Source organism: Leucopleurus acutus, assembly GCF_964270905.1.
Source record: "Leucopleurus acutus genome assembly, chromosome: 1".
NCBI lineage: Eukaryota > Metazoa > Chordata > Mammalia > Artiodactyla > Delphinidae > Leucopleurus > Leucopleurus acutus.
In genome coordinates this window covers 26,320,770-26,348,137 of record NC_139142.1, presented here as the reverse complement: position 1 = coordinate 26,348,137, position 27,368 = coordinate 26,320,770, and the positions used below count along the sequence as shown (strand labels likewise).

The window sequence follows — 27,368 nt, the reverse complement described above, 5'->3', positions numbered from 1 at the left end:
ATAACTTATAACTATAACTTGAACTTAAACTATAACTTGAAAACTATAGCTTTCCCTCTTTACTTCTTTCTGGCAAACTCCCTCCCCACTGCCCCCCAGTCACTCATTCTTCAAAGCTACTGCGCTGTTGGTATGTGGAGAGTATCTGTGACATGCAGTAAAGGGACAGCTACTTTCTAAGTACAGAGATTTATATTAAATTCAGCCTAACACAGTTTGGCATAGTGCTCAAGCTGTTAAGGTTTATTTTTGGCATCACTTTTTAATCCTGACTTTACCCTTAACCCTTCCCTCATCTTGCCTCACTAAAGACGTAAGGGTTAGACCAAGCCTCTTGCTGTTCCTCCTGTCTTACTGAACATATTTATATTATCAGTACATATAGATTTGGTTCCAGGACACCTCCTCTGACTCCCCGCCATGGATATCAAAATCGGTGGATGTCAAGTCCCACAGTCCACCCTCCATATCCATGGTTCCTCATGGATTCCACCAACCACGGATCGTGTTGTACTGTATTTCCTGAAAAAAATCTGCATATCAGTGAACCCACATAGTCCAAACCTGTGTAGTTCAAGGGTCAACTGTACTTTGTGCCCAGAAGATACATGAAGGAGGTGGTCCTTTTGGTTTGGTCTTCCCAGGTCTTAACCTTGTCATTGATCTAGTCTCTCCTCTTCTTGGGCACTTTGTTCCAGTCCAGACAGATTCTTTTCTGTAGCCGCTGTGTCCTTTCACTCCTGTTCTAGCTGGCATGAACCTAGCGTCTGGGAAATCATGTATCATCTGGTTCAGTGCCAAGCTTTGGTGTCAGAAACCAAATTGGATTTGAATCCTTGCTTCATTTCTTACTGCTAGGATGATATTAAATTAATCTCTCAGCTTCAGTTTCCTCGTGGGTAAACTTGTTGCACAGTAGTGGACAGTTCACAGGTCTCGGGGATTCTGCAGAGTAATCCTTCTAAAGCTTTGGCATAGAGTAAACCCTCAGTAGATGTTGGCTGTTATTATAATTATGAGCTATCAATTAGTTAATGTATTCTTTCTCATTGGCTAGGTTGGCTTATTCACCACTGATCAAATCTGTGTGCTTACGTATTCTCGTTTCTCCCTGTAACCTTTTCTTCTCTGTTTTTTGTCCCCACCCGCTTCATACAAGTTCAGATTGAATATAAACATTTCATGTCATCGTTTACATCTTTTTGCCTAGATACCCTCTCCCTGAATTGAAAAATACAATTCATAGACTCAAAGAATCACAGAATTGTAGAATTGGGAGGAATCACTTCTACTATGAGTTAAAATCCAGGATCATGAAACTAGTTAGTGGCAGAGTCAGGACTAGAGCCCAGACTAGAAGCAGTCTGGTCTAGTGTTCTTTCTACCACATTTTTTTCCTTACCCAAATTTCACATATGCATATATGCACAATTAAAACACAATCCACAGCAAATTGGGGGTGGGGTGAGAGGTGTGGGGAGGCACTTTTATTTAGAAACTCATTCTCCCGTCATGTCTAGTCCTGGCAGGGATCTGACCTTACCTTTTGGGTGTAGAGTTGTTTTCTGGCCCTCAGGGTACTGGTGTTCGGAGTTCCCAGCCACAGAGTGGAGAAGGTCCCTGTTCCTGTTCAGCACAGGCCTTCATTGAGCAGATACACCTACGAACAACCCTCGTACTGGTGCTCTCCTCTTCCCCACCCCTGTCTTTTTTCTCTTTTGTTAATCTGAACTTCATGCATCTAGTTTTTCTTTTTTACCTTTAGCTTTTCATTAAAATTTGAAACATCCAGAAAAGTAGAAACAATAGTACAATGAACAACATACACCCACCACCTAGGTTCAATTGTTTTCAACATTTTGCTGTATTTGCTTGAATGATAATTTTTTAAATATTTTAAAATATGTATTTACATGTTTTATATATAACTTTTTGCTGAGTTATTTCAAAGCAAACATCATGAAATGTCACTTAAATTCTTCAGCATATATCTCTGAGAAATAGGGACATTTTCCTAGAAATCCACAACTCCACACCTAACAGTATTAGCAATTCCCTAATACCATCTATTACCCAGGCCATATTCATTTCCCTCAGTTGTCTCCAGAATATCTTTATAGCTAACTGTTTTCAAACCAGGATCCAATCAAGAACCACTCTACTAAGTTTCTCTCTCTTAAGTCTCTTTTAAAATATTTGGAATAGTCTCCGCCCCAGCCCCCTTTTTAATGGTATTCACTTTTTGAAGAGTTTGGGCCAGTTATTCTCAGAGTTTCCCTTGTGCTGGCTTTTTCTGATTCTTTCTTCCTAATGTCACTGAACTTCCCCCTCTTTCACCTGATCTACAGTAAGCCGGAAGTCAGATTGGAAGGCTTGCTTACATTCCAGCTGAATGCTTGGGGCAGTGTCTTTTCCTGGGTGGCACTGTATGCCTCAGGTGGTAGCACATCACGTCCCCATTGTTGACGTGCTAAGTGTGATCACTGAGTTAGGGTGCTGACAGATATCTCTCTTGTCAAGGAACATTTTCTCCCTCGCACCTGGCACATAATGTGTGGGGCGATTCTTTGGCATCAAGAGAATGTCCAGTTCCCTGTCAATCAGTCTTTCGCCTAATGGCTTTAGCATCTATTGATGATCAGTTTTCTGTCTTATACTTAAAATAGAGTTCGCATTTTGCTATGTCCATTTCAGCTTGAAAGAGCTACATTTACTCATAAGCGTTCAGTTATAAGCTTGCATGCTCCATTACCTGCCATGACCTTAAACCCGTGAGGGGAAAACTCAGGTCTGTGATGAATTAGTTGTCAGACCCAGGTTGAGGCTGGAGGAAGAAATTGGCAGAGATGGAACTGTGCCTGGTGGACAGATCTGAGGAATAAATGCAGCCCCTGCAGTGTGCGCACCTATTAATAAATGTTAGTCTTCTCTCTCCTCAAGCACATAAGAGCAGCTTTCCTGGGTCTTCCGTCAGGTTGCTGGAGAAAGGAAAGGAAGTTTGTTTTTAGCCAGAAATCAAGGGTTGGACGTGGGAGGTGGGAGGTGGGAGGTGTGCAGTGGCTCTTGCTTAACTGAATGCCTTTTCTTCGGGGAATTCATGCGTGTGTTTGGACTGGCTTTTTGAAACAGGCTGCCGTTTGGATTTTGGACTGATTCACATTGTGGGGTTTCTCCAGGACTTCTGAGAGTGTGTGAGAAGTTTCTAAACTCGAAAGGCTCCTTTTTTGGCACTGCAGTATCTTTTCTATTTCGGCATCTTAAGAATCTGGGGGAACCATATAAAGATCAGAAACAAGTCTAGCCCTAAAGGCTCCCTGTGACTTGGTAATTCCAGTTAGTTGAATCCTGGCCCATTCGGATGAGACCATATAAAGTGGCCGTTTCCTGAATTTCCTGCTCTCTGCCTCTCATCGGCTCCTTTTTGTAGAAAGCTGGTATTTCAGGACCGCAACCACCAGTCACGTGCTTCCACCCCTTTACTCGCAGTCATTTCTGCCCCTGTTTATTTTTGGAGAGAGCACATTTTTGCTTCTCTCCAGGAGCTATGCGGGGTCCTGCCCCCTCCGTCCATCAGGCGGCAGCCCCGGCGGGCTGTGCTGCTTTCCCACACTCGGAGACGTGACTCCAGCTTTTAAGAGAGAACACGAGGGATGCGCTGCTTAAGGGCTACCGTCACCCGCTCCTATTTCTGTCCCTCCTGGGGTTGCACATTTTAAGACTCTTTTTTAAAAACATGTTTGGGTAATGCTACCTGGCGGTAAATCTGCCAAAATTGGAAATCGTTTTCCCAGCAGATGTCTTGGGGCCATGCCTTATTTAAAGGATAAGCCAGGACTTTTGAATTCTAGGTCTAGGTCCTCTCTTCTTTCTGGCTTTTAAGATCATTCGAGCTCTACTCTCTCTCACCCATCTGGGTTTGTTTGTTTGTTTGTTTTTCCCTCCTTCCTAACACAGGGATAGGAAACAGATTTCTTCCAGAGTCATACCTCATACAGATGGGTAATGTCTTCCCAGGTGCTTGGTCAAGGAGGATTGTGGAGTTGGTGGGCTCGGTGAAAAAAAAAGCCACAGCTGTCTTAGACTAAGTTTCTAGTTTCAAGGATGGAGCAAGAGTAAATTCCTTTTTCTTTAAATGCCCAGGTCATTACACAGAGAACCCAGACGCACAAGATTTGAGAAATAATAAATCACACATTCATGTCTCCTCTTGTCCTACCCACACCTGGTGGGCAGGAGAGGGAAGGACCCCTGGCCCAAATGGTGGGGTCCGTAATGAAGGGTGACAACTTCTCAGCACTTTCTGTGAGGACTGGGCTCTGACGTGAGCTGGGGCGGGCATTCAGGCTCCCAGAGCCGCCCAGCATCTGATCTGTCACCACAGGCAGGGAGAGCACAGCAATTCTGGCAGCTGATTCTAAAAGGAGCAACAGCAGGGTCTTGGTCTAGTGTGTCCTGTGTTTCACGTCGTCGTGGGGGGAGGGCCGCGGCGCTCTTTCTGAAACTGTGCTAACAGGTGTCTCGATGACGTCGTCATAGCTCTTAGGGAGAGCAGCCAGATATTCAGGGGCTGGACTGTCCATGCAAAAGAACCCACCAGACCTTTGAAATTGTATTGTGAAAAACCAGTCACCTGCTTACGTTTCAAAGACCATTTGCACCTAATTTTAAACTACTCCATTGTGATCAAGTTGCATCAGCTTTCGCTTTCAGCCTGCGTTGTACAGTGATAGGTGCTGAGGACCTCGGACCCTGACCAGTACAGTGATCAGTGAACAGCATTTGCTACAGCCTGAGTGTTATGTGCTATCCTGGTGTCACTGCACCTTGCATCTGGTTGCTTCTGGAATGCTTTTCCTTTACATTTCTGCTTATCTTTCCAATCCAGGGCCAGCCCCACTTATTCCATAAAGCTTCCGTCAACCTCCTCGTCCTCGGCACTTCCCACGCTGGTACGATTCTGTGTAGCCTTCAGTCAGGCCTTGCAAACATATGCACGCTTGTCAGAGCGCTGTCTGAATGATGCCCCAGGAGAGTGTGGCCCAATAAAAACCACCAAAGGTGACGAGAAAACTGCAGAGTTTAGTGGAACTGCCCCAGGGCTGAGGGATTCCTCCTCAGCTTCACCTTTGGACCCTGATGCAGCCTCTTGCTGGAAGGACTGTCAGTTCCTCCATCCCTGATACCTACCTCCCCACTCCAGTGTGCCTTTGGCGTTTTCAGATTAAGCTCAATGTCCATCACATAGATTTCATACAGACCTGATACACCCTGAATTCTGCCTCTTTCCAGCCTCATTGGACCCGGGGTATCATTTGAGGACAGGGATGACGCCTTCTGCTTTTTCTAACTCACCTGATGCGTATAGGACAGTGCTCAGCTCCCCACATAGGAACAAAGTTGAATTCTGGGGAGAAGCCTTTGTCACTTGGTAATAATGGTTAATTACGTCTGTCTCATGGAGACAGGGTATTTGTGTTTTTTGTTTTGTTTTTTTTTGCGGTACGTGGGCCTCTCACCGCTGTGGCCTCTCCCGTTGCGGAGCACAGGCTCCAGATGTGCAGGCTCAGCAGCCATGGCTCACGGGCCCAGCCGCTCCGCGGCATGTGGGATCCTCCCGGACCGAGGCACGAACCCCTGTCCCCTGCATCGGCAGGCGGACTCTCAACCACTGCGCCACCAGGGAAGCCCAGAGACAGGGTATTTGTGTGTGGCCGTAACAAGACTCATAGTAGGGAGTATTTATTAAAAAAAAAAAAAACGAAGAATTTCTTATCCTAGGACTCAGAGTATTAAATCATGACCATAAGGATTCCCCATCAGGAGAGACATCTCCCGCTAAACACCCAAGCCCTACCTTGCAGAGAGCTGAGTTCTGCCCGCCCCCCATCTCCCGGCCACCTCAGTGCTCTCTCAGAGGTTGGCCAGGACTCCCAGTGGGGAGCAGGCAAGGCCACTATAACCCTGCCCCATTTGGTGCAGAGAAGTACTTTGTAACTCTTCCTCTCCCAGGTGATCCCAAGGAAAAGCAGCCTATACGGTTTTTACAACCTTATGTCAACTCCGGAAGTCTTCAGTTATTAGTGCAAAAGCCCCTTTGATTTGGGGACTAGTTGTTAAATTCTTCGGCTGCGGAGGAGTGACTCTTGTGTGGTGGTCTTTCTGTTTCGAAGCTGCTGTCCTAATTTAGCAGCTGGCACTGTTTCGGAGTGGAAAGAAGATGAGAAAAGAAGTGTCTTTGTGTTACGTCTAGGCAGAAGGGATTCTCACTCATCCTTCCAATAGCTGTGACTTTCTGGGGTTTGTGGTTAAAGAATAGAAAGCAGATCATTTGGGGGTTTGGAATCTTAGGGAACTTTATTAACCATATGATGCATCAGTAGTCAAAATGACAGCTCAGGCCAGGCTCAGAGGAGTCTTTATTCCCCCTCTTTTCCAAATGGTACCGTATATGTTATTACACGTGGCCTAACCTTTCAAATATTGACATTAGTGATGCTGCTGCTGCTGCTGCTAACAGTAAAGATATAGTACTTATTATGTGCCAGGCACGGCTCTAAGCATTTACCATATAGTCACTAATTTAATCCCTCAACAGCTCAGTGGCTACTCAAAGGAGTGAGTTTTGACCTAAATTTATGTCACTTATGCTCCTTTTCCACGATGCCTAATCTTTCACAATCCCTCCCCAGTTCAGTCCCTGCTCCTCTTGTCCACCACCACCTTTTTTTTTTTTTTTTTTTTGCTGCGTTGGGTCTTTGTTACTGTGTGCAGGCTTTCTCTAGTTGCGGCAAGCAGGAGCTACTCTTCAATGTGGTTCGCGGGCTTCTCATTGCGCTGGTTTCTCTTGTTGCGGAGCACGGGCTCTAGGCGCGCGGGCTTCAGTAGTTGTGGCTCGTGGGCTCTAGAGCGCAGGCTCAGTAGTTGTGGTGCACGGGCTTAGTTGCTCTGCGTCACGTGGGATCTTCCTGGACCAAGGATTGAACCCATGTCCCCTGCATTGGCAGGCGGATTCTTAACCACCGCGCCACCAGGGAAGTCCCCTCCTGTCCCCCTTGTCACCTACACCCCATGGCAGAAAGCAGAGGTGGGGTCAGGACACACAGGTTGAGGAACCTTGCCAAGGCCACCAGACCCCTTCCCTTCTTCTTGTAGACTATCAGTGGAAAAGTGCCAAATAGGCCTGGGCCTCCTGACACCATGGCAACACGGATTTCACGTGGGTTTATTCTGTCCAACACCCAGAGCAAAGAGCAGACAACAGGGGATCCCAGCTCTGAGAAGCTAGTTCCAGGGCCACACACCCAGATGCCACAGGGGCTAGGCAGGGCACCTGGGTGAGTGAAGTGGGACTGGGGGTTAGACACAGGCATACCTGCAGTGTGCACACTGACGTGGTAAGAAAAGATCTCACTTCCACCCAAGAAATATGCTTGTTCCCATTTTTGTCAAAACATCTGACATAGCTTTCATTTTCCCACTTCCAGTAGGCCTAGGAAGCGAGAGAGCATTCTGTACTGGAAAAGAAACAACAGCACAACCGCCATCGTAATAGATGTCAACTGGCACCTGACTTCAGCAGGAAGGAGAGAGACAGAGCGGGTGGGGGCCGTGGCGAGCTAGAATGCACGTGTCCAGTCACCAGAGGGCGGCTGCTTCTCAGCCCCAGCATCGCTAGAGTTTCCAGTTTTCCGAGAGAAGCCGGAGAGTCCTGTTTTGTGTGGAAATCTTACAATTTTTAAAATGGTAGTTTAAATTTAAAAACAGACAAAAACCACTGTATGGCCAAACCAAATATGCAGTTCCTAGTTTGTGACCTCCAAATTCAGGAATGCACATTGTCACAAGATGGTCCTACCCTTGGGTAAAGGAAAGTGGGATGCTATCTGCAAAAGCATAGGGAAGAAAGCTGTGGCCAGATTGGTTTAAAACCTCCTGTAGGGGCCCGATATGGTTCAGTTCCCATCTCTTCAACATTTGCAATGCCTTCCACATGGTAAGAGCTGAACAAGACAACGTTCTTGGTCTCTGCTTATACACAACTTTGGCTTGTGGTAGTTTGGGCTTATTCTGATTCCAGCTGGTCCTTATAGTTCCAACACTCAGTGCTGTCTGAGCAGCCTAACCTCTGAGCTTCAGTTCCAGATTCCTGGGACAGAGAACTGGATTGGTTGTGACTGGCTCTGACTGGTGCAGCCCTGGTTCAGTCACCTGTGTCTAAGGGAAGAGGGGTCCTGGGAGGGAAGGCTTCTCCATCCAGCCTGGGGACCGGTGATTGTGTGTGGCAGGGATACTAAAAAAGGATGCATGGACTGGGAATTAATGGTGGGGATCTCTTCGTTCATCTTCTTTGGGTTCCCCCCTGAGAGAGACAAGCAATAGTGCGTTTTCTACCTCTACATTTTTGTTGTTTCTGAGAGTACAGAACCTCATTACTCAAGTTTGTTTTCTCTAAAGTACTACTTAGGTTTCCCAGGAGCTAATTGGATGCAGGCTTTCCAGGACTTGCCTTCTCCTCCGTCAGGCCTTTCCAATAGGTTCTGCCTCATCCCGCAGAAAGGCTCCGTCTCTAGATGGAACATGTCCTTGGCAGGCTGGGGTGCTACCAGAGAAGCAGGAAAGGAAACACATCTTGGTGTAAAATAAAAATATCAAAAGTTAAAAGGTATTTCACCATATTGAGGGAATGTTTTCTTAAAAAGCTGCAAGCTAGGTTTTAAGCAACAGATTGAAAGGGCATTACAGTGATTTTAGCGCAGGAGTCTGCAGAATACTTCCCGCCAAATTTGGCCCACTGCTTGTTTCTGTAAAGTTTTATTGGAACACATTACACCCAGGTTTTTACTTCTTGTCTGTGGTTTGATTGCCCTGCAGCTTCAGAGTTGAGTAGCTGCAACAGAGACTGTGCGGCCCACAAAATCAAAAATAGTTACAAGAATTCCTGCACTTGGGTTTGTGGATGTATCTATTGCAGGTGAATGCTTCCTGCCCAAATAACTTGAGTAGCTTTTTGACCCACCACTTGAGTTTGTGTCTTTGAAGCAAGCCTCTCTCTTATATTTTTATTTTATTACTTTTCTTTTTATAAAAGTGATACAAATTGACGGTAAAAAGGAATTGGAAAATGCACAACAGTATAAAGAAGAAAAAAGGAATCGCCATAATTCTTTCACTGGATCCTCTCATTCATGCACTGATAGCTGATTACCACTAGGTGTTCTGTGTTAGTGATCTTCTCACAAAATTAGAAGCATATAGCTACTATTTTGAACATGTTTTAAAAAGTTAGCACATGTTGAACTTTCTCATATCATTAATTCCTTTTTAATACAGTTTTTTATTATTGCATAGTATTTTCACATGTGTATTCCGTGATTTACTTAAATTCCTTATTGACATCCAGTTATTCATTATATTCAAAAATGACATTATGTTTCTCTCTGATTATTTCCTTGGGATAAATTCCTGGCGTTAGAATTGCTGGCTCAGAAAGTGTGAGCATTTCTAAGGCTTTCAGTAGACGTTGCCAGATTGTCCTCCAGAAGGGTACGAAAGCACCCAGGTTTCATAGTATTGTATTTGCATTTGAAGGTTTCAGAAGGTTGGTTTAGGTTACCTTAACCTCAGCCCTGTGTGCTTGAACGCTGGTCTTGGGTGACTGTTCTGTTGACGTCTCTTCCCTTGCAGGCTCCCCCTCCCAAGCCACCACGCAGGCAAGGAGGCTGGGCAGATGACTCCATGAAGGCTTCCAAGTGAGTGCTGGCAGGTCACGGGGTGGGGGGCGGGGGCGGGGGGCGGGCAGGGGACACTGTGCTCCTGTGTTGTTCTTTTATTTTTTATAACCGCTTTACTGAGATGTAATTCATATACCTTACAATTCACCCCTTTGAAAGGTACAATTCAGCTGTTCTTAGTATATTTTCAGAGCTGTAGTGTCATCACCACAATCACTTTTAGAACATTTTTATTACCCCCTAAAGAAACGCCATACCCATTAGTAGTCACTGCCTGTGTCCCCCTACAACCTCCCCAGCCCCAGGCAACCACCAACCTGTTTTCTGTCTCTCTGATTTGCCTATTCTGGACATTTCATGTAAATGGAATCATATGTTACGTGGTCCTTTATGACTGGCTCTTTCACTTGGCATGTTTTCAAAGTTCCTCCGTATTCTAACATTCTGTGTTTTTCTTAAAGTTACTTTCTTTTTTTTTTTTCGGTACGCGGGCTTCTCACTGTTGTGGCCTCTCCCGTTGCGGAGCACAGGCTCCGGACCTGCAGGCTCAGCGGCCATGGCTCACGGGCCCAGCCGCTCCGCGGCATGTGGGATCTTCCCAGACCGGGGCACGAACCCGTGTCCCCTGTATCAGCAGGCGGACTCTCAACCACTGTGCCACCAGGGAAGCTCTTAAAGTTACTTTCTAAACAGAATGGACTTGCCTGTTAGTTACTGCTGGATTACAAATCATTTTGGTCTTTAATCCCTTGTAGTAAGTCTCAGACGAAAGGTAAACCAATATACATGTATGTATGTATATACGTTTACTACACCAGTGGGATGGCCAACGATAAACTCAGGGAAGGAATTTCTTTTTCTCAAAGAAGAGACATTACTTTTGTTCAGAATTTCCTTCAGCAGTTGTTACCTTCAAAATAGCACTATCGAAAATATTTTTTTCCAGTTTTCCCCCCTTCCTCCTCCCTTCCACTCCCCACCTCTAAACACACACACACACACACACACATACACACACACACACACACACACACACACGTGCACACACCCTTTTTTTCTCCCCTGAATCATCTGAAAATAAGCTGCAGTCATCATGATATTTCACCTCTTAATATTCCAACATGCATCTCTGAAGATTAAGGACATTCTCTAAATAATCACGTATAATGATCACATCTAAGAAAGTTCATAAAGATTTAATAATATTTAAAATATAGTCTATATTTAAATTTCCCCAGTTGTCCCCAAAATCTCTTCTGTAGTTCCAGGATCCAATCAGAATTCACACATTATGTTGGTAGTTCTGTCTCTTTTTAGGCTCTTTTAGTCTCTAAAATAATTCCAGCTCCCCTTCGCCCTACTACACCTCCACCCAGTATATTGACTTTTTTGAGGAATCCAGGTCAGTTGTCTTGTAGAGCGTCTCACATTCTAGATTTCTCTGATTGATTCCTCATGATCAGATTCAAGTTAAATGTTTTTGGCAAGAACAGGTGATATTGTGTACTTTTTATTGTATCAGAAGGGTATAGAAAGATATACTCAGAGATATCTCACTCCCATCCTTATTCTTTCTACCTCATTCCCATCCATCTCCCATGGGTGACTTCTTTATTAGTTTCTGTTTTATCCTTCCTGTACTTCTTTTTGCAAAAAATAAGCATGTATATATAAATTTAAAATGTATCCCTATTTGTTTCTATATGTTAAGATTCAGCAAACTGTGGCCCACAGGCCAGCCACCTGCTTTTATACAATTTTTAAAGGTTACTTTCCATTTATAGTTATTACAGAATATTGGCTATATTCCCCTTCTTGTTGTACAATACATCCTTGAGCCTGTCTTACACCCAGCAGTTTTACCTCGCACTCCCCCACCCTATATTGCCCCTCCCCACCCTCATTCCCCACTGGTAACCACTAGTTTGTTCTCTGTGAGTCTGCTTCTTTTTTGTTATATTTACTAGTTTCTTGTATTTTTTAGATTCCACATAGAAGTGATATCACACAGTATTTGTCTTTCTCTGTCTGACTTATTTCACTTAGCCTAATGCCCTCCAAGTCTATCTATGTTGCTACAAACAGCAAAGTTTTGTTCATTTTTTTAATGGCTGAGTACTATTCCCCTGTATCACTATACACCACTTCTTAATCCATTCACCTGTTGATGGACATTTAGGTTGCTTCCATATCTTAGCAATTGTAAATAATGCTGCTAAAAAAATTGGGGTACTTGTATCTTTTCAAATTAGTGTTTTTGTTTTGTTTTGTTTGTTTTGGATATATACCCAGGAGTGTCATTGCTGGGTCATATGGTAGTTCTATTTTTAGTTTTTTGAGAAACCTCCATACTGTTTTCCACAGTGGCTGCATCAATTTATATTCCCACCAACACTGTATAAGGGGTCCCTTTCTCCACATCCTTGCTAACAGTTGTTATTTGTATTCTTTTTTGGTGATAGCCATTCTGACAGGTGTAAGGTGATATCTCCTTGTGGTTTTGATTTGCATTTCCCTGATGGTTAGCGATGCTGAGCATCTTTTCATGTGCCTGGTGGCTCTCTGCATTTCCTCTTTGGAAAAATGTCTATTCAGTTCTTCCGCCCATTTTTTAATCAAGTTGTTCGGTTTTTTTTGATGTTGAGTTGTGTGAGCTGTTTATATATGTTGGATATTAACCCCTTATTGGTCATATCATTTGCAAATATTTTCTCCCATTCAGAAGGTTGTCTTTTCATTTTGTCGATGGTTTCCTTTGCTGTGAAAAAGCTTTTAAATTTAATTAGGTCCCATTTATTTATTTTTGCTTTTATTTCCTTTACTTTAGGAGAGGATCCAAAAAAAATATTGCTGCAATTTATGTCAAAGAGTGTTCTGCCTGTTTTCCTCAAGTTGTTTTATAGTATCTGGTCTCACATTTAGGTCTTTAATCCATTTTGAGTTTATTTTTGTGTATGGTATTAGAGAATGTTGTAATTTCATTCTTTTACATGTAGCTGTCCAGCTCTCCCAGCACCACTTGTTGAAGAGATTGTCTTTTCTCCATTGTATACTCTTGCCTCCTTTGTCATTGATCAGGTGACTGTAAGTGCACAACCACCTGTTTTTATATATCATGTTTTATTGGAACACGACCACACGCTAAGTCTACATTTTATTTATTTATTTTTGTTGTTGTTTTTGAAGTAGAGTTGATTTACAATGTTGTGTTAATTACTTCTGTACAGCAAAGTGACTCAGTTATACATACATGCATTCTTTTTCAAATTCTTTTCCATTATGGTTTTATCACAGGATATTGAATACAGTTCCCTGTGCTATGCAGTAGGACCTTGTTGTTTATCCATCCTATATATACCAGCTGGCATCTGCTAATCCCACACTCACAGTCCTCCCCTCCCCAACCCCCTCCCCATTGGCAACCACCAGTCTGTTCTCTATGGCTCTGATTCTGTTTCTGTTTCCTAGATAGCTTCATTTGTGTCATATTTTAGATTCCACATGTAAGTGATATCATATGGTGTTTGTCCTTCTCTTTCTGGCTTTGCTTAGTATGATAATCTCTAGTTACATCCATGTTGCTGCAAATGGCATTTATCCATTACCTTTATCCATTCATCTGTTGATGGACATTTAGACTCTTTCCATGTCATGGCTATTGTGCATAGTGCTGCTAGGAACATAGGGGTGCCTGTATCTTTTTGATTTAGAGTTTTGTGGGATTGCTGGATCATATGGTAGTTCTATTTTTAGTTTTCTGAGGAACCTCCACACTGTTTTACACAGTAGCTGCACCAACTTACATTCGCACCAGCAGTGTAGGAGGGTTCCCTTTTCTCCACACCCTCTCCAGCATTTGTGATTTGTAGACTTTTTAATGGTGGTCATTCTGACCAGTGTGAGGTGATGCCTCATGGTAGTTCTGATTTGCACTTCTCTAATAATTAGCGATGTTGAGCATCTTTCATGTACCTATTGGCCATCTGTATTTCTTCTTTGGAGAAATGTCTCTTTAGGTCTTCTGCCCATTTTTCGATTGGATTGTTTGGTTTTTTTTGTTGTCAAGTTGAATGAGCTGTTTGTATGTTTTGGAAATTAAGCCCTGTTGGTTGCATCGTTTGCAAATATTTTCTCCCATTCTATAGGTTGTCTTTTCGTTTTGTTTATGGTTTCCTCTGCTGTGCAAAAGCTTGTAAGTTTGATTAGGTCCCATTTGTTTATTTTCGTTTTTAATTCTGTTGCCTTGGGAGAAAGACCTAAGGAAACATTGGTACATAAATGTACATTTTAAAATTTAGATCTCTGATCCATGTGGAATTAACTCCAGTGTACAGTATGAGGTGCAGATCTAGTTTTATCTTTTTTCTAAATGACTATTGTCCCAGCACCATTTATTTGAAAATCCATCTTTCTCCAGTGAATTTAGAAGCCACCTTTTCCATAGTCTGTATCTTTGTATGTACTTGGGTCTGCTTTTGGACTCGTTATTCTTTCTGTCTGGTGGTCTTTCTGTCTGTTTATATGCCATATATGCCATATGCTATTTAAGCGCCACACTGTTCCTTTGGTGAACATAACACTGCTTTTTCGTGTTAACTAAGAAGAAGAAGGTGACTTTGAAGTATGCTAGTGAGAGGCTAATTGAGGAGCCCTACTTTTCTAAGTTATTAGGGGATTCTAGTGTTTATATTATCTGGAATTTATTTTGAAATATTGAAATGAGTCAAACCCTATATCTGCTTCTTAGAGAAAAAGAAGGAGAATCTCAAGTGTTAATTCCTCGATGAATATATTAAAGATTTTTCCAGATCAGATCCATTTTCCCTGGGAGGGAGTGCTCTTCCATTTCCGGTGTTACTTTTCAAGGGATCCCCTTGCTTGGCTCCTCGGTCTGCCGCCTGGTCCTGACCCCTCAGTGTCTGTCGGCATGCCCAGGGCTCGTCCTCCAGCCACCTCTCCTCTGTCGACGCTCGCTCTCGGCATGCTCTCCATCCCTTCTCGGGCGTTTTCCTATCACCTGTATACTGATAACCCCAGAGTTTGTATCTTCAGCCCAGTCCTTCCCCTGAGCATCTAGCTGTCCACATGACCTTTCCACCTGAATGTGCAACTCAATCCTAACACGTCCAAATCGGTCCTCTTCATTTCCACCCCTTCCACCCCGTCTCCCAATCTGCACCTCCCCAAGGCCCCTCAGGTCTCCATAAATGGGCTCCACCTTCCCTGTCACTCAGACGCTGAACTTTGGGGTCGTCCTGGACTCCTCCATGTCCACTCAGGTTCAGTCTGTCAGCAAACCTGTTCAGTCACAGTTGAAACACACCTGTCGTCTGCGCGGCCAGTGCTACAGCCAGCGTCGTTCCTGGTGCTGACTCAGGCCAGGCTCTCCTGACTGGCCTCCCCCTTCACCCTCGCCTCCCTTAGTCTTATCTGCAAGAGCCAGAGTGACCTCTTTATAACATAGGTGAGGTCATTTCACGTTTGTCTGCTCAGAACCCTCCAGGGGCATCCCCCACCCCCACCCCAAAGTAAACCCCCCAGTCTTTACCATGGCTTCCCAGGCTCCACCTGACCTCACTTTATACAGAATAGCACCCCTCATCAGTCCATGTTCCCCATCTCCTGCTGTAGGTTTCACCACCTTACATATATCCATACACACACACGTGCACATACACGTATTGTCTTTTTCTCTCTACTCTCCTGTAAGCTCCGTGAGAGGAGACACACCCTTGTTCACATACCCCCAGTGCCTCAAACAGTGCCAGTCCATGATGAGCACTCAGTGGCTATTTATTGAACACATGAATGATGAGGTCAGTAGTTTGGTTGGTCACTTACTGTGTCGGTGTGGCACATGGCGCTCTAGACGGCTGGGAGACCTGTTGGGGAGATGATGCTCTGTGTGAAGGGTGATAAGAGCCTGAACTGGGGCAATGTGTGTGAGCATGGACAGGAGAGATTTGGAGACATCTTGGGGGTAGACTTAAGAGAAGTGCCATTAGTTGGATGCAGGGCAGAGGGTGGAGTTGACGGTCCACTGCAAGGTGCCTGGCTTCGGTGACTGGTTGGGTAGTGGTGCCATCCCATGGAGAAGGCAGGAGGAGAGACCTGACTTGGGGGCGGTGGCGGTCCATGCAGATCGTCTCCATGGTGTGGGAGTCCAGAAGAAAGGTCAAAAAGCAGTTACAGTTTGAGCCATACGTACAAATAGAAGACAAGGACAGAACCTTGGATTTGGCTGTTTGGAGGTTACTAGGGGCCTTTGAGGAAGTGATCACAGTGATTTGTGTTGGGACAAAAGCCGATTACGGTGGGTTGAAGAGGAAGGTGGAAGTGAGGAAATGGAGACAGTGGTACAGGCTCCTACTCTGAGAGGGAAAGGAAAGAGGTGGGGCGGTATTTGGAAGGGGGGGTCTGTGTTGAGATTCGTGTGTGTGATAAACCTGGGGAAAGAGTGATTACAGATGAAATAGGGGGGTGTGAAGGAGTAGGATCCTGGAGACATAGGATAAGACCTTCCGAGAGAGACTAATTAACCTTGGACAGGAAGAGGCAGGGACTTTTTTCCTCCAGGACAGGAGGGAGCTTGGAAAGGCTGGTAAGTTATCAAAAAAGGCTGAGGGGAGTAGGGAACTGGGAGAAGAGGCCATTTTGAATTGGCCTGCGTTTTTTTCTTCTTCTTCTTTTTTCAAAGTGGGAAGGCAAACAGTGTTGAGCTTATTGGAGCAAAGGAGAGCTGGCATCTGGAGGCAAGTAGAACACATTTGAAACAAAGAGGAAAGGGGGCCAACTAGCGGTCAGAGAGGTGATTGTTGGGCTGGATTGAGGGTCTGCCCCGCGAAGGCTGGAGAACGTGAGCTCCTGCTATTTGCAGGTGCCCCAGGGGAGCTCTGTGCTTCCTGCCCTACAAGAGCTTTGCTTCCAATTAGGGAGATGAGGCATTTTCATCCACAAAAGTCAGGATCGGCAGAAGGAGCACATCATAAGTGAGAAACTAACGGAGTGGCCAACCCTGGTATTGTGACGTCAGAGGAGAGTAGTCGCAGTGGTCAGGGAGCCCCTTGCGGAGGAGATGGGGGTCAAGCTGGAGGAATTCTGATGGGCAAAGAGCACTGTGAGGAGAGCATTTTGGTTCAAGGATTGGTGTAGGCATAAGTGTTGGGGGGTGGGGAGCAGTAACCGCACTGTCAGTCTGGTTAGAGCAGAGAATTCACACTAAAAGTATTGTTCTCACCTTACATTCTTTTGGGATGATAATAGTGGTACTGTACTAGATACCTGTCTCAGCCAGTTCAGGCTGTTACAACAATATCATAGAAAAGATGGTTTAAACAACAAGCATTTATTTCTCGCAGTTCTGGAGGCTAGAAATCTAGAGGCTGGGTTCACGTGGCCTTCCTTCTGTGCACACACAGAGAGATCTTCTGTCTCTTCCTCATTTTATGAGGGCACTAATCCCATCATGGGGGTTCCACCCGCAAGACCTCATCTAACCATAATTTGTTCCCAAAGTCCCCACCTTCAAACACCATCGCATTGGAGGTTAAGGTTTCAGCATATGAATTTGGGGAGCCACACACATTCAGTCCATAGCTACACCTTATATGTGCAATACACCAACCCTATTGGGTAGGTTTTAGTTTCTAAGGTAGATACCCCTCTACAAGGGAGGGAGGAGGAAAGTGAGGCTCACCGAGGTCTACATTGTCACCAGTGGGAAGTAGGCGGGCTGTTTACAGATCTGCCTGAGGAGCCCTCAACCAGGGATGTGAGTTTCTGGGATGCCTTTCTTTTGTTTGCATAACACTGCCCAAGATAGAGAGTAGGACATGTGTCACCCACCTCACTGGCTAGAGCCGTTGACTGCTGGAACCCAAATACTCACCCCGAGCCACAGGAAACGGCTGTATTCAGGAATGGCCTGGGACCTGGGATCCTGTCCCCTCTCTTGGCACCACAGTCATAGCTATGCCAAAGATTCCATCTTGGAGCCAGGCTGGCCTTGGCTCCAAAGTTTTCTGAGGTGGGGCACTTGTAGTCGGTGGGGAATAGAGCTGAACGAGAGTCAACCAGACTTGGGAAAGGGAGGAAGGAAAGGTAGTCTGATTAAGTTTTGTCTCAAAGTGCCTGTTTTGGGGTTTGTCCCTGCCTTGATCTGCAAGGGAATGAGGTAAGTAATGGCCCCTCGGGGACTTTCAGGACTTTGCTCTCAATGTCAGCCGTCATTTTCAATCACCCTCTCCCTCCCAGCCATTAATTTTGGCCCAGGATCATGGGGACTTGTCCATCTATCACTCCTAATTGACACTAAATGATCTGTCAGCTTATTGATGAACGGCAGGAGTGGAATTGTCACAATATATTTTACTTTCTAACAACTCCTCCTGACAATTTTACCTTGTCCATCTCACTCTCCTCACATAAATCTCCGTAGGCCGCTCGTTCCTTCTCATGGGCTGTTCTGGTGCCAGCCACTTCCACACCATCTGCACGTGTCAAGGGCATCAAGATGGCGGTAGAGCAGCCGTGTGCTGGTCCTGAGGTTGCCCCCTTCCCTCCTCCTTCTCTCTTTCCCTCTTGCTTTTTTTTTTTTTTTTTTTTTTTTTTAATGGCATAGATGTTCCAAGAATACTAAAGGGCTTCTGCCCTCTCCCTCTGTGTCATTGTCATACCAGAGTCTCTTTACCTTCTTGTTAGCCACGAGTAGTTAATTCTTATTAGGCTACAAAAGTGTAAAAGGCAAAAATTCAGAGCTGCCAGGCTCCTAGATCTGTAAGCACAGTTGCAGACACATGTTTTGTCCTCTTTAAAGCAGCTCTGTTATAGGCTGTCCATCTCCTTAGAAGTCAGTTTCTTAGAAAGATGTCACAGAGGGTAGGTTAACCAGAGCTTGCCCACTGATGTGCTGTGTGCTGCACTGTGAGTGCAGGTGTACCAGGATATGGGTGCTCTGTCCTTGGACCTTTTGGGCCAGGCTTAGAGCTGCCAAGGCCTCCAGGCTGTCACCAGTAGCCACCAGCAGTCTCATCTGTGCACCCCAGTTTTCCATACAGCTGTTATTTTTAAGTGCCCCAAGTCTTGAAAAAGATGGGGAAGTGCTGGGTTAGATATATATAAGGATATATAGTTATTTCATCTTAAGAAGGTGTACCTATGGGTGTGTAAAATCCTTTATCCTTTATGAGGCCAACGATGAGTAGAGGAGCTTGACGACGTATTAAAATGTCATTGCCCTCCTCCCTCCTTCCTTTCCTGCTGAAGATAACTTTTGTTAACTGATAGGGACTGTTTTTGTTTATTAACCATCATTCCATTATCATGCCTATCAAAATTAATAATGATTCCTTAATGTCATCTGATGGCCAGATCATATTCAAGTACTTCCATTGTCTCAAAGGTGTCTTTTTATAGTTGATTATAAAAAGAGCAAATCAAGGTCTGCACCTGTATTTAGTCATCTTTAGTCTCTTTCATTCTGCAGCCTTCCCTTCCCCACACCCACCTCTTTTTTCTCCCATGTCATTGGTTTTTTTGAGAAACTTGTCCTGTAGAGTGTCCCACATTCTGGATTTGGCCTATTGCTTCCTAGTTAAGGTTTCTAACTTGTTCCTTTGGCGCTCATGTTCCCTGTGAAGCTGGGGGTTACATCTAGATCAGCTGGGGGTTAGACGCAGACTCGCAATCTTGGCAGGAGTACTTTGGAGGCGGTGCTGTGTACATCCCACTGTAGCGCATCCATGGGCACAGGTGTCCGGGGTTCCACTTTAAGTGAGGCTGTGATTGATCCTTGGGGTCAGGGGTGTGGCCTCCATGTTAGTTCCCCACCAGACTCCTGCCTGCTGGTTGAAGCATCCATTGATGATTGTTGCCTAGAGCCATGATTTCATTAAAGGGTGTCAAGTGGTGATTTTCTTTTTTTTTAAAAAAAAGATTTTTTTAAAAAACTAATTTATTTATTTTGGGGCCGTGCAGGGTCTTCGTTGCTGCGCAAAGGCTTTTTCTAGTTGCCGTAAGTGGGGGCTACTCTTCGTTGTGGTGCGCATGCTTCTCATTGCGGTGGATTCTCTTGGTGTGGAGCATGGGCTCTCGGCATGCTGGCTTCAGTAGTTGTGGCACGCGGGCTCAGTAGTTGTGGCTCGTGGGCTCTAAAGCACAGGCTCAGTAGTTGTGGCGCACGGGCTTAGTTGCTCTGAGGCATGTGGGATCTTCCCGGACCAGGGCTCGAACCCGTGTCCCCTGCATCCGCAGGCGGATTCTCAACCACTGTGCCACCAGGGAAACCCAAGTGGTGATTTTCTAATTCTCACTTATTAACAGAAATTCTTTCATAAGGAACTTTCTCTCATCAACGATTTGGTTGCCTGAAATACAACTTATTATACCTATAATCCTGCCTTTTGCCCACTCCAGTCTTTTTATTTTGAAAAATTTCAAACCTGTGGAAAAGTTTGAGAATAATACAACAAAACATCCTTCTGACAATGTTTCACTGCATGTGGCTCATTCTCTATTTTTTTGTTTTTACTTTTTACTGAACTGTTTGAGAGCTGTAGCTACCTTTGCATTTCCATTACTTAACAGCAAATAGTTACTTTGCAAGAGATTTTTGTCTATACCGTTTGCTTCTCGGTCTGTAGTACTTGACACATATAGGTGTTCAGTACATATTTGATGATTGAGTGACTTTTGGACATTTCTTACAGAGCTCCAGTAATTAAAAAGGGACCAGGTGTCCCTGAGTCCTTGACCTTCAGATTTTCATCAGTATGTATGATTTTGTTGAAGTATTGAGAATTTATTTTCCACATGCTGCCCTGAGCCACAAAGATCCCAGAATTGGTATGACATGGCAGGGGTCCTGGGCATCATGGGTGAGCAGTTATTTAGTTCTCAGCGAGGTTGGTCAGGTATCAGAGATGAGTGTCCAGTATTGGATGAAATCAGATGAGGCGGTTGCATGTGAGATGGTTGAGCAGGGAAGGTCTTAGGTAGTTTATTGTGCATCCATTTCCAACAAATGTGCCCAGAGGTTGGGCACCATGTCCCTGTTTCTGTGGCTTTTGGAGATGCCCATGAGAGCCCCCTGCTTGAATCTCTGTCTCAACTTTATCATCATTGCTCCCGCCTGCATATGTGCTTTTCCTCCACGTGGCTTCCGAGACAAAACAGATTCAGAAAAGGTGGCTTCAGGGCCAAGCAACAACATATCATTTTTATTGGAGTATAATTGCTTTACAATGTTGTGTTAGTCTCTGCTGTACAACAAAATGAAACAGCTATATGTATACATATATCCCCATATCCCCTCCTTCTTGAGCCTCCCTCCCACCCTCCCTATCCCACCCCTCTAGGTGGTCACAAAGGACCAAGCTGATTTCCCTGTGCTATGCAGCAGCTTCCCACTAGCTAGCTGTTTTACATTTGGTAGTGTACATATGTCAGTGCTACTCTCTCACTTCGTCCCAGCTTCCCCTTCCCCCGCCCGTATCCTCAAGTCTGTTCTCTACGTCTGCGTCTTTATTTTTGCCCTGCCACTAGGTTCATCAGTACCATTTTTTTAGATTCTATATATGTGCATCAGCATGTGGTATTTGTTTTTCTCTTTATGACTTACTTCACTGTGTATGACAGACTCTAGGTCCATCCACCTCACTACAAATAACTCAATTTCGGGGTTTTTTTGGCTGAGTAATATGCCATTATATATATATGTACCACATCTTCTTTATCCATTCATCTGTCGATGGACATTTAGGTTGCTTCCATGTCCTGGCTATTGTAAATAGTGCTTCAATGAACATTGTGGTACATGTATCTTTTTGAATTATGGTTTTTTCAGGGTATATGCCCAGTAGTGGGGTTGCTGGGTCATATGGTAGTTCTATTTTTAGTTTTTTAGGGAACCTCCATACTGTTCTCTATAGTGGTTGTATCAATTTACATCCCCACCAACAGTGCAGGAGGGTTCCCTTTTCTCCACACCCTCTCCAGCATTTATCATTTCTAGATGATTTTTTGGTGATGGCCATTCTGACCGTTGTGAGGTGATACCTCATTGTAGTTTTGATTTGCATTTCTCTAATGATTAGCGACGTTGAACATCTTTTCATGTGTTTGCTGGCAATCTGTATGTCTTCTTTGGAGAAATATCTATTTAGGTCTTCTGCCCATTTTTGGATTGCGTTGTTTGTTTTTTGATATTGAACTTCATGAGCTGCTTGTATATTTTGGAGATTAATCCTTTGTCAGTTGCTTCATTTGCAAATATCTTCTCCCATTCTGAGGGTTGTCTTTTGGTCTTGTTTATGGTTTCCTTTGCTGTGCAAAGGCTGTTTCATTAGGTCCCATTTGTTTATTTTTGTTTTTATTTCCATTACTCTAGGAGGTGGGTCAAGAAGGATCTTGCTGTGATTTATGTCATAGTGTTCTGCCTATGTTTTCCTCCCAAGAGTTTTATAGTGTCTGGCCCTACATTTAGGTCTTTAATCCATTTTGAGTTTACTTTTGTGTATGGTGTTAGGGAGTGTTCTGATTTCATTCTTTTACATGTAGCTGTCCAGTTTTCCCAGCACCATTTATTGAACAGGCTGTCTTTTCTCCACTGTATATTCTTGCCTCCTCTGTCAAAGATAAGGTGACCATATGTGTGTGGGTTTATCTCTGGGCTTTCTATCCTGTCCCATTGATCTGTATTTCTCTTTTTGTGCCAGTACCATACTGCCTTGATTACTCTAGCTTTGTAGTATAGTCTGAAGTCAGGGAGCCAGATTCCTCCAGCTCCATTTTTCTTTCTCAAGATTGCTTTGGCTATTTGGGGTCTTTTGTGTTTCCATACAAATTGTGAAATTTCTTGTTCTAATTCTGTGAAAAATGCCATTGGTAATTTGATAGGGATTGCATTGAATCTGTAGATTGCTTTGGGTAGTATAGTCATTTTCACAGTGTTGATTCTTCCAATCCAAGAACATGGTGTATCTCTCGATCTGTTTGTATCATCTTTAATTTCTTTTGTCAGTGTCTTATAGTTTTCTGCATACAGGTCTTTTGTCTCTTTAGGTGGGTTTATTCCTAGGCATTTTATTCTTTTTGTTGCAGTGGTAAATGGGAATGTTTCCTTAATTTCTCTTTCTGCTTTTTCGTTGTTAGTGTATAGGAATGCCAGAGATTTCTGTGCATTGATTTTGTATCCTGCTACTTTACCAAATTCATTGATTAGCTCTAGTAGTTTTCTGGTGGCATCTTTAGGATTTTCTGTGTATAGTATCATGTCATCTAACAGCATATCTTTTTAATGTACATCTTACATTTGTTTGTTCTGTGTTGGCTCCCCAGAGAGGAATTTCTTGCTTTGCTCTCAAGTTATGTTCAGAGCCTGGATGGAAAGATGGTAGAGGAAGAGCTAGAGAAGTTTTTACTTTAGTGAACTTAGAGAATTCACAGGGTTGTTTTTGGTTTGTTTGTTTGGGTTTTCTTTTTTAGAAAATTGGAATTTAATTGTGTTGTTTATCACTGTAAGTCATTTACATTCAGTAGGATCTGAGGACAAAATAAATAATACCAAAACTGTATACAATTGAAATAACTAGTGAAAAATAATTGACCCCGCGGAACAGGGAAAGTGTGTGATTTGTCGAGCTCATTCGATCCTTACACCCTTCCTGTCTTCAGACACTTGTGTTGGTAGCTATTAGGTAGGGAGGAATGAGAATAAGGGTCAGATGATGGCAGGACTCAGCTGAGCTGTCCTTTCCTACTCAGCCCCAAAGTGTCCTCAGCCGTAAGGTATTACTGCAAGTCACCCTGCACGGGCAGAGGTGAAGGTGAGCATTTGTTGATTCTGCGGACATGTGGACAGAGCACTGCCCCTTGACTAGCACGTGCCCCCAGGTCTATCTTTGGCAGACAGAACCCCTTTTTGGAATGACGGTATTCTGCCTTTTTATGGAGTAAGGTCTATTTGACCTTAAAGCTCAAACGTAACTAAGTTGAGAAAGGTGAATCATTTCCTGAAGAGGATTGTGAGAAAGAGTAGGATGCGGAGGCAATACAAATCCTTACGTTTTAGACATTGTATGACTTCATGTCATCTTTTGAGACATTAAAACTCTTAGTGAATTTTTACTTTTATTTATTTTAAACAAATTTTTGAAAATCATAGTATAGAATTCAAAACACAAAAAAGGCTGGGATATAAAATGGAAGTTTCTCTCTCCCTTTCTTCTTCCTCCCAGGCACCCAGATTCTTGGAGGCAGTCACTGTTCACCAGTTTTTTTGAGTTCCTCCCAAAGATACTCTATGCCTTTACAAAAAATATAAGTTAATGTATTCTTTTACTACCCCCCCCAGCATAAATGGTAGCATATCTATTCTGCATTTTTCTTTTATCATATTACAGTATTTCTTGGTGATCTTTCAGAATCTCAATACAGAGTAGAACTGCCTCATTTATTTATTTATTTTTGAATTTTATTTTATTTATTTTTTATACAGCAGATTCTTATTAGTTATCTATTTTATACATATTAATGTATATATGTCAATCCCAATCTCCCAATTCATCCCACCACCACCACTTTCCCCCCTTGGTGTCCATACGTTTGTTCTCTACATCTGTGTCTCTATTTCTGCCTTGCAAACTGGTTCATCTGTACCATTTTTCTAGATTCCACATATATGCATTAATATATGATATTTGTTTTTCTCTTTGTGACTCACTTCATTCTGTATGACAGTCTCTAGGTCCATCCACGTCTCTACAAATGACCCAATTTCGTTCCTTTTTATGGCTGAGTAATATTCCATTGTATATATGTACCACATCTTCTTTATCCATTCATCTGTCGATGGGCATGTAAGTTGCTTCCGTGACCTGGCTATTGTAAATAGTGCTGCAGTGAACATTGGGTTGCATGTGTCTTTTTGAATTATGGTTCTCTCTGGGTGTGTGCCCAGTAGTGGGATTGCTGGGTCATATGGTAAGAACTGCCTCATTTTTAAGGGCTGCATAGTACTCCAGAATTTCCTATCTCAATGAAAGTAATTATGAGCAGATGAAAGGTATGATATTGATATTTTCCCAGGCTGTAAAAGGAGACTTGCAGTATTTATTCATGTAATAACCATAACATGACTCTTTGGAAAGTATCATAAAGGCTCCAGATGTGGTACATATGGATTCCATAGGCTAGGGAAGAGATAGGAAGCATGCATCAACCTTTTTTCCACTGAGGATTGGGGAAGGGGCATTTTCAGGCATTTACATCTGGATTGATAAAAGTGATGTTCTACATTATATTCATTGCAGTTTAGGGCCCTGGATGGCTAGTCTAGTGTCACAGAACCAATTTACTTATGCAAATGACTAAATATGAAATAATTGGACTCTTGCAATTCTGTCAAGTGCCTCCCAATTGAAGGCGATAGCAGTCTTTTCCCGTAAGCCCCATGTGGGGTAGCATTTGGATACTTCCCTTCCCACTCTGAAAAGTGGAGCAGTCTTCCTGATAAGTGGCCCTGGTCAGTCCCTCCCTGGAGCAGAGGTGAGCACCGGATGCCCAGGGAGATGGGGAGGGGCACATGCAGTGACTTGAGATGAACTTGTTGCCTATGCTTGTGCACCAGGGAGAGGACAGCTGAGGCCCAAGGCTACACAGCACACAGGAGCTGTGTTTCTAGGACCGAAGTCAGCAGCACTGCTCCCAAGTTGCCTGAGGGGAGACCTGTCACAAGGGCTGCCAAAGACTGCAAAGTACGGGCTCCGATCCCTACCTCATCCAGAGCCTGCTCCCAGCTCCCCTGCAGGCCTTCAGCTTTCCTTGACTAGCTTGAGTTTTATTTTTGTGATTGAAAACCAGGAGTGGTTCTAGAATGGGTTCTTAGTGTGTCCTGTGAAGGCTTTGACTTTTAGCCCTTTACAGTTTCTAGTTTGGCAGAGGTGCAAATTTTCCTATGCCTGGAGCTGGTTCTTTCTGGGAACCAGGGGTAGGATTGTAAAGGAGGAGGGTCAGGAAGGAACTGACAGGTCCACAGAAGTATCCTTTAAATGTCACCAGCCAAAAAGCACAGCGTCCTATGGAATATTCCTTTGTCTCTCTGGATTATCACTTAGTGCAGAGGTCTTGAAACTAGAAGTTTCTGTCTAATCTCCTGTCAAATTCTGGTGTCTCTACAAGTGCTGGTCTGGGGTCTGCCTGAACCCCCTCTATTGCTGGGGAATTCAATGGAAACATTTATATTTTTTATAAAGTCTGTCTTAGTTGTACAAGCAAACCAAAGACACTTCAATGATATAAAAATTCAAACAAGATATGAGGCTAGATTTGTCTGAAACTACCATCTCCTCGAATCCTAATCATCTCTCTAGAAGTAACTACTCATAACAGTTCATTAGTATTTTTTTTTAATAAATTTATTTACGTATTATTTTTGGCTGCTTTGGGTCTTTGTTGCTGCACACGGGCTTTCTCTAGTTGCAGTGAGCGGGGGCTACTCTTCGTTGTGGTGCACAGGCTTCTCATTGTGGTGGCTTCTCTTGTTGCGGAGCAGGGGCTCTAGGTCACAGGCTTCAGTGGTTGTGGCACGTGGGCTCAGTAGTTGTGGCTCGCTGGTTGTAGAGTGCAGGCTCAGTAGTTGTGGCGCACGGACTTAGTTGCTCCACGGCACGTGGGATTTTCCCGGACCAGGGCTCGAACCCGTGTCCCCTGCATTGGCAGGCGGATTCTTAACCACTGTGCCACCAGGGAAGTCCCTCATTGGTATCTTTTACCAACAGTAGATATATAACATATTTTTACACGATAGATATACTTACAGAAATATATATATGTAGTTGTCCCTCAGTATCCAAGGGGGATTGGTCCCAGGACACCCCTGGATACAAAAATCATCAGTGCTCAAAATGGTGTGGTATTTGCATATAACCTACACACATCCTCCCGTATACTTTAAATCATCTCTGGATTACTTATGATACTTAATACAACTTAAATGTGAATAGTTGTAAATACATTGTAAATGCTATATAAAGAGTTGCCGGAGTGTAGCAAATTAAAGGTTAGCTTTTTGAGATTTTTTTTTTCAAATATTTTCAATCTGTGGTTGGTTGAATCTACAGATACAGAACCCATGGATATGGAGGGAGGATTATATGTGTGTGTATTTATATGTGTGTACCCATATATACATACACACAACCTCCCCGCTCTGCGATGTTTCTTAAACAGTTCATCTTTAGGAAATTTGCAGCTCCATCCTCTGATCCAGATTCCATCTTCTGGGGCCACACTGCAGAACCACGTATGGACAGCCCACATGTCTTGCCCAGCCCTCTTGTATGGATGGGAAAACACACACACACACACACACACACACACACACACACACACACACACCCCACACACCATTTAATGTGGCTTTTGTGCTGGGTGCTGTGCTAAGCACAGTTGTCTTACTTTATCCTCAGAACACCCCCATGAGGTAGGTGGTGGTATTATTCCCACTAGCAGATGAGGAAGCAAGTTCAGAAAGGCTAACTCACCTGCTCATGCTTACACAGCTAGTAAGTAGCCAGCAGGATTTGAACCCAGGTGAGTCTGACCGCGGGGTCATGTTCCTGTACTTTGTGCCTCGCCACC

General features: G+C 43.9%; 1 protein-coding gene across 1 annotated transcript in view; it reads left to right on the top strand.

Moving 5' to 3' along the window:
- Nucleotides 1–27,368, top strand: part of IFT43 (intraflagellar transport 43) — a gene marked incomplete at its 5' end in the record, with an annotated part of 88,193 nt that overhangs the window by 22,993 nt on the left and 37,832 nt on the right. Inside the window, one exon of the mRNA XM_082846061.1 lies at nucleotides 9,685–9,749. Within this exon, the coding sequence (XP_082702187.1) occupies nucleotides 9,685–9,749 (65 nt within the window). The remainder of the gene's footprint in view (nucleotides 1–9,684; nucleotides 9,750–27,368) is intronic.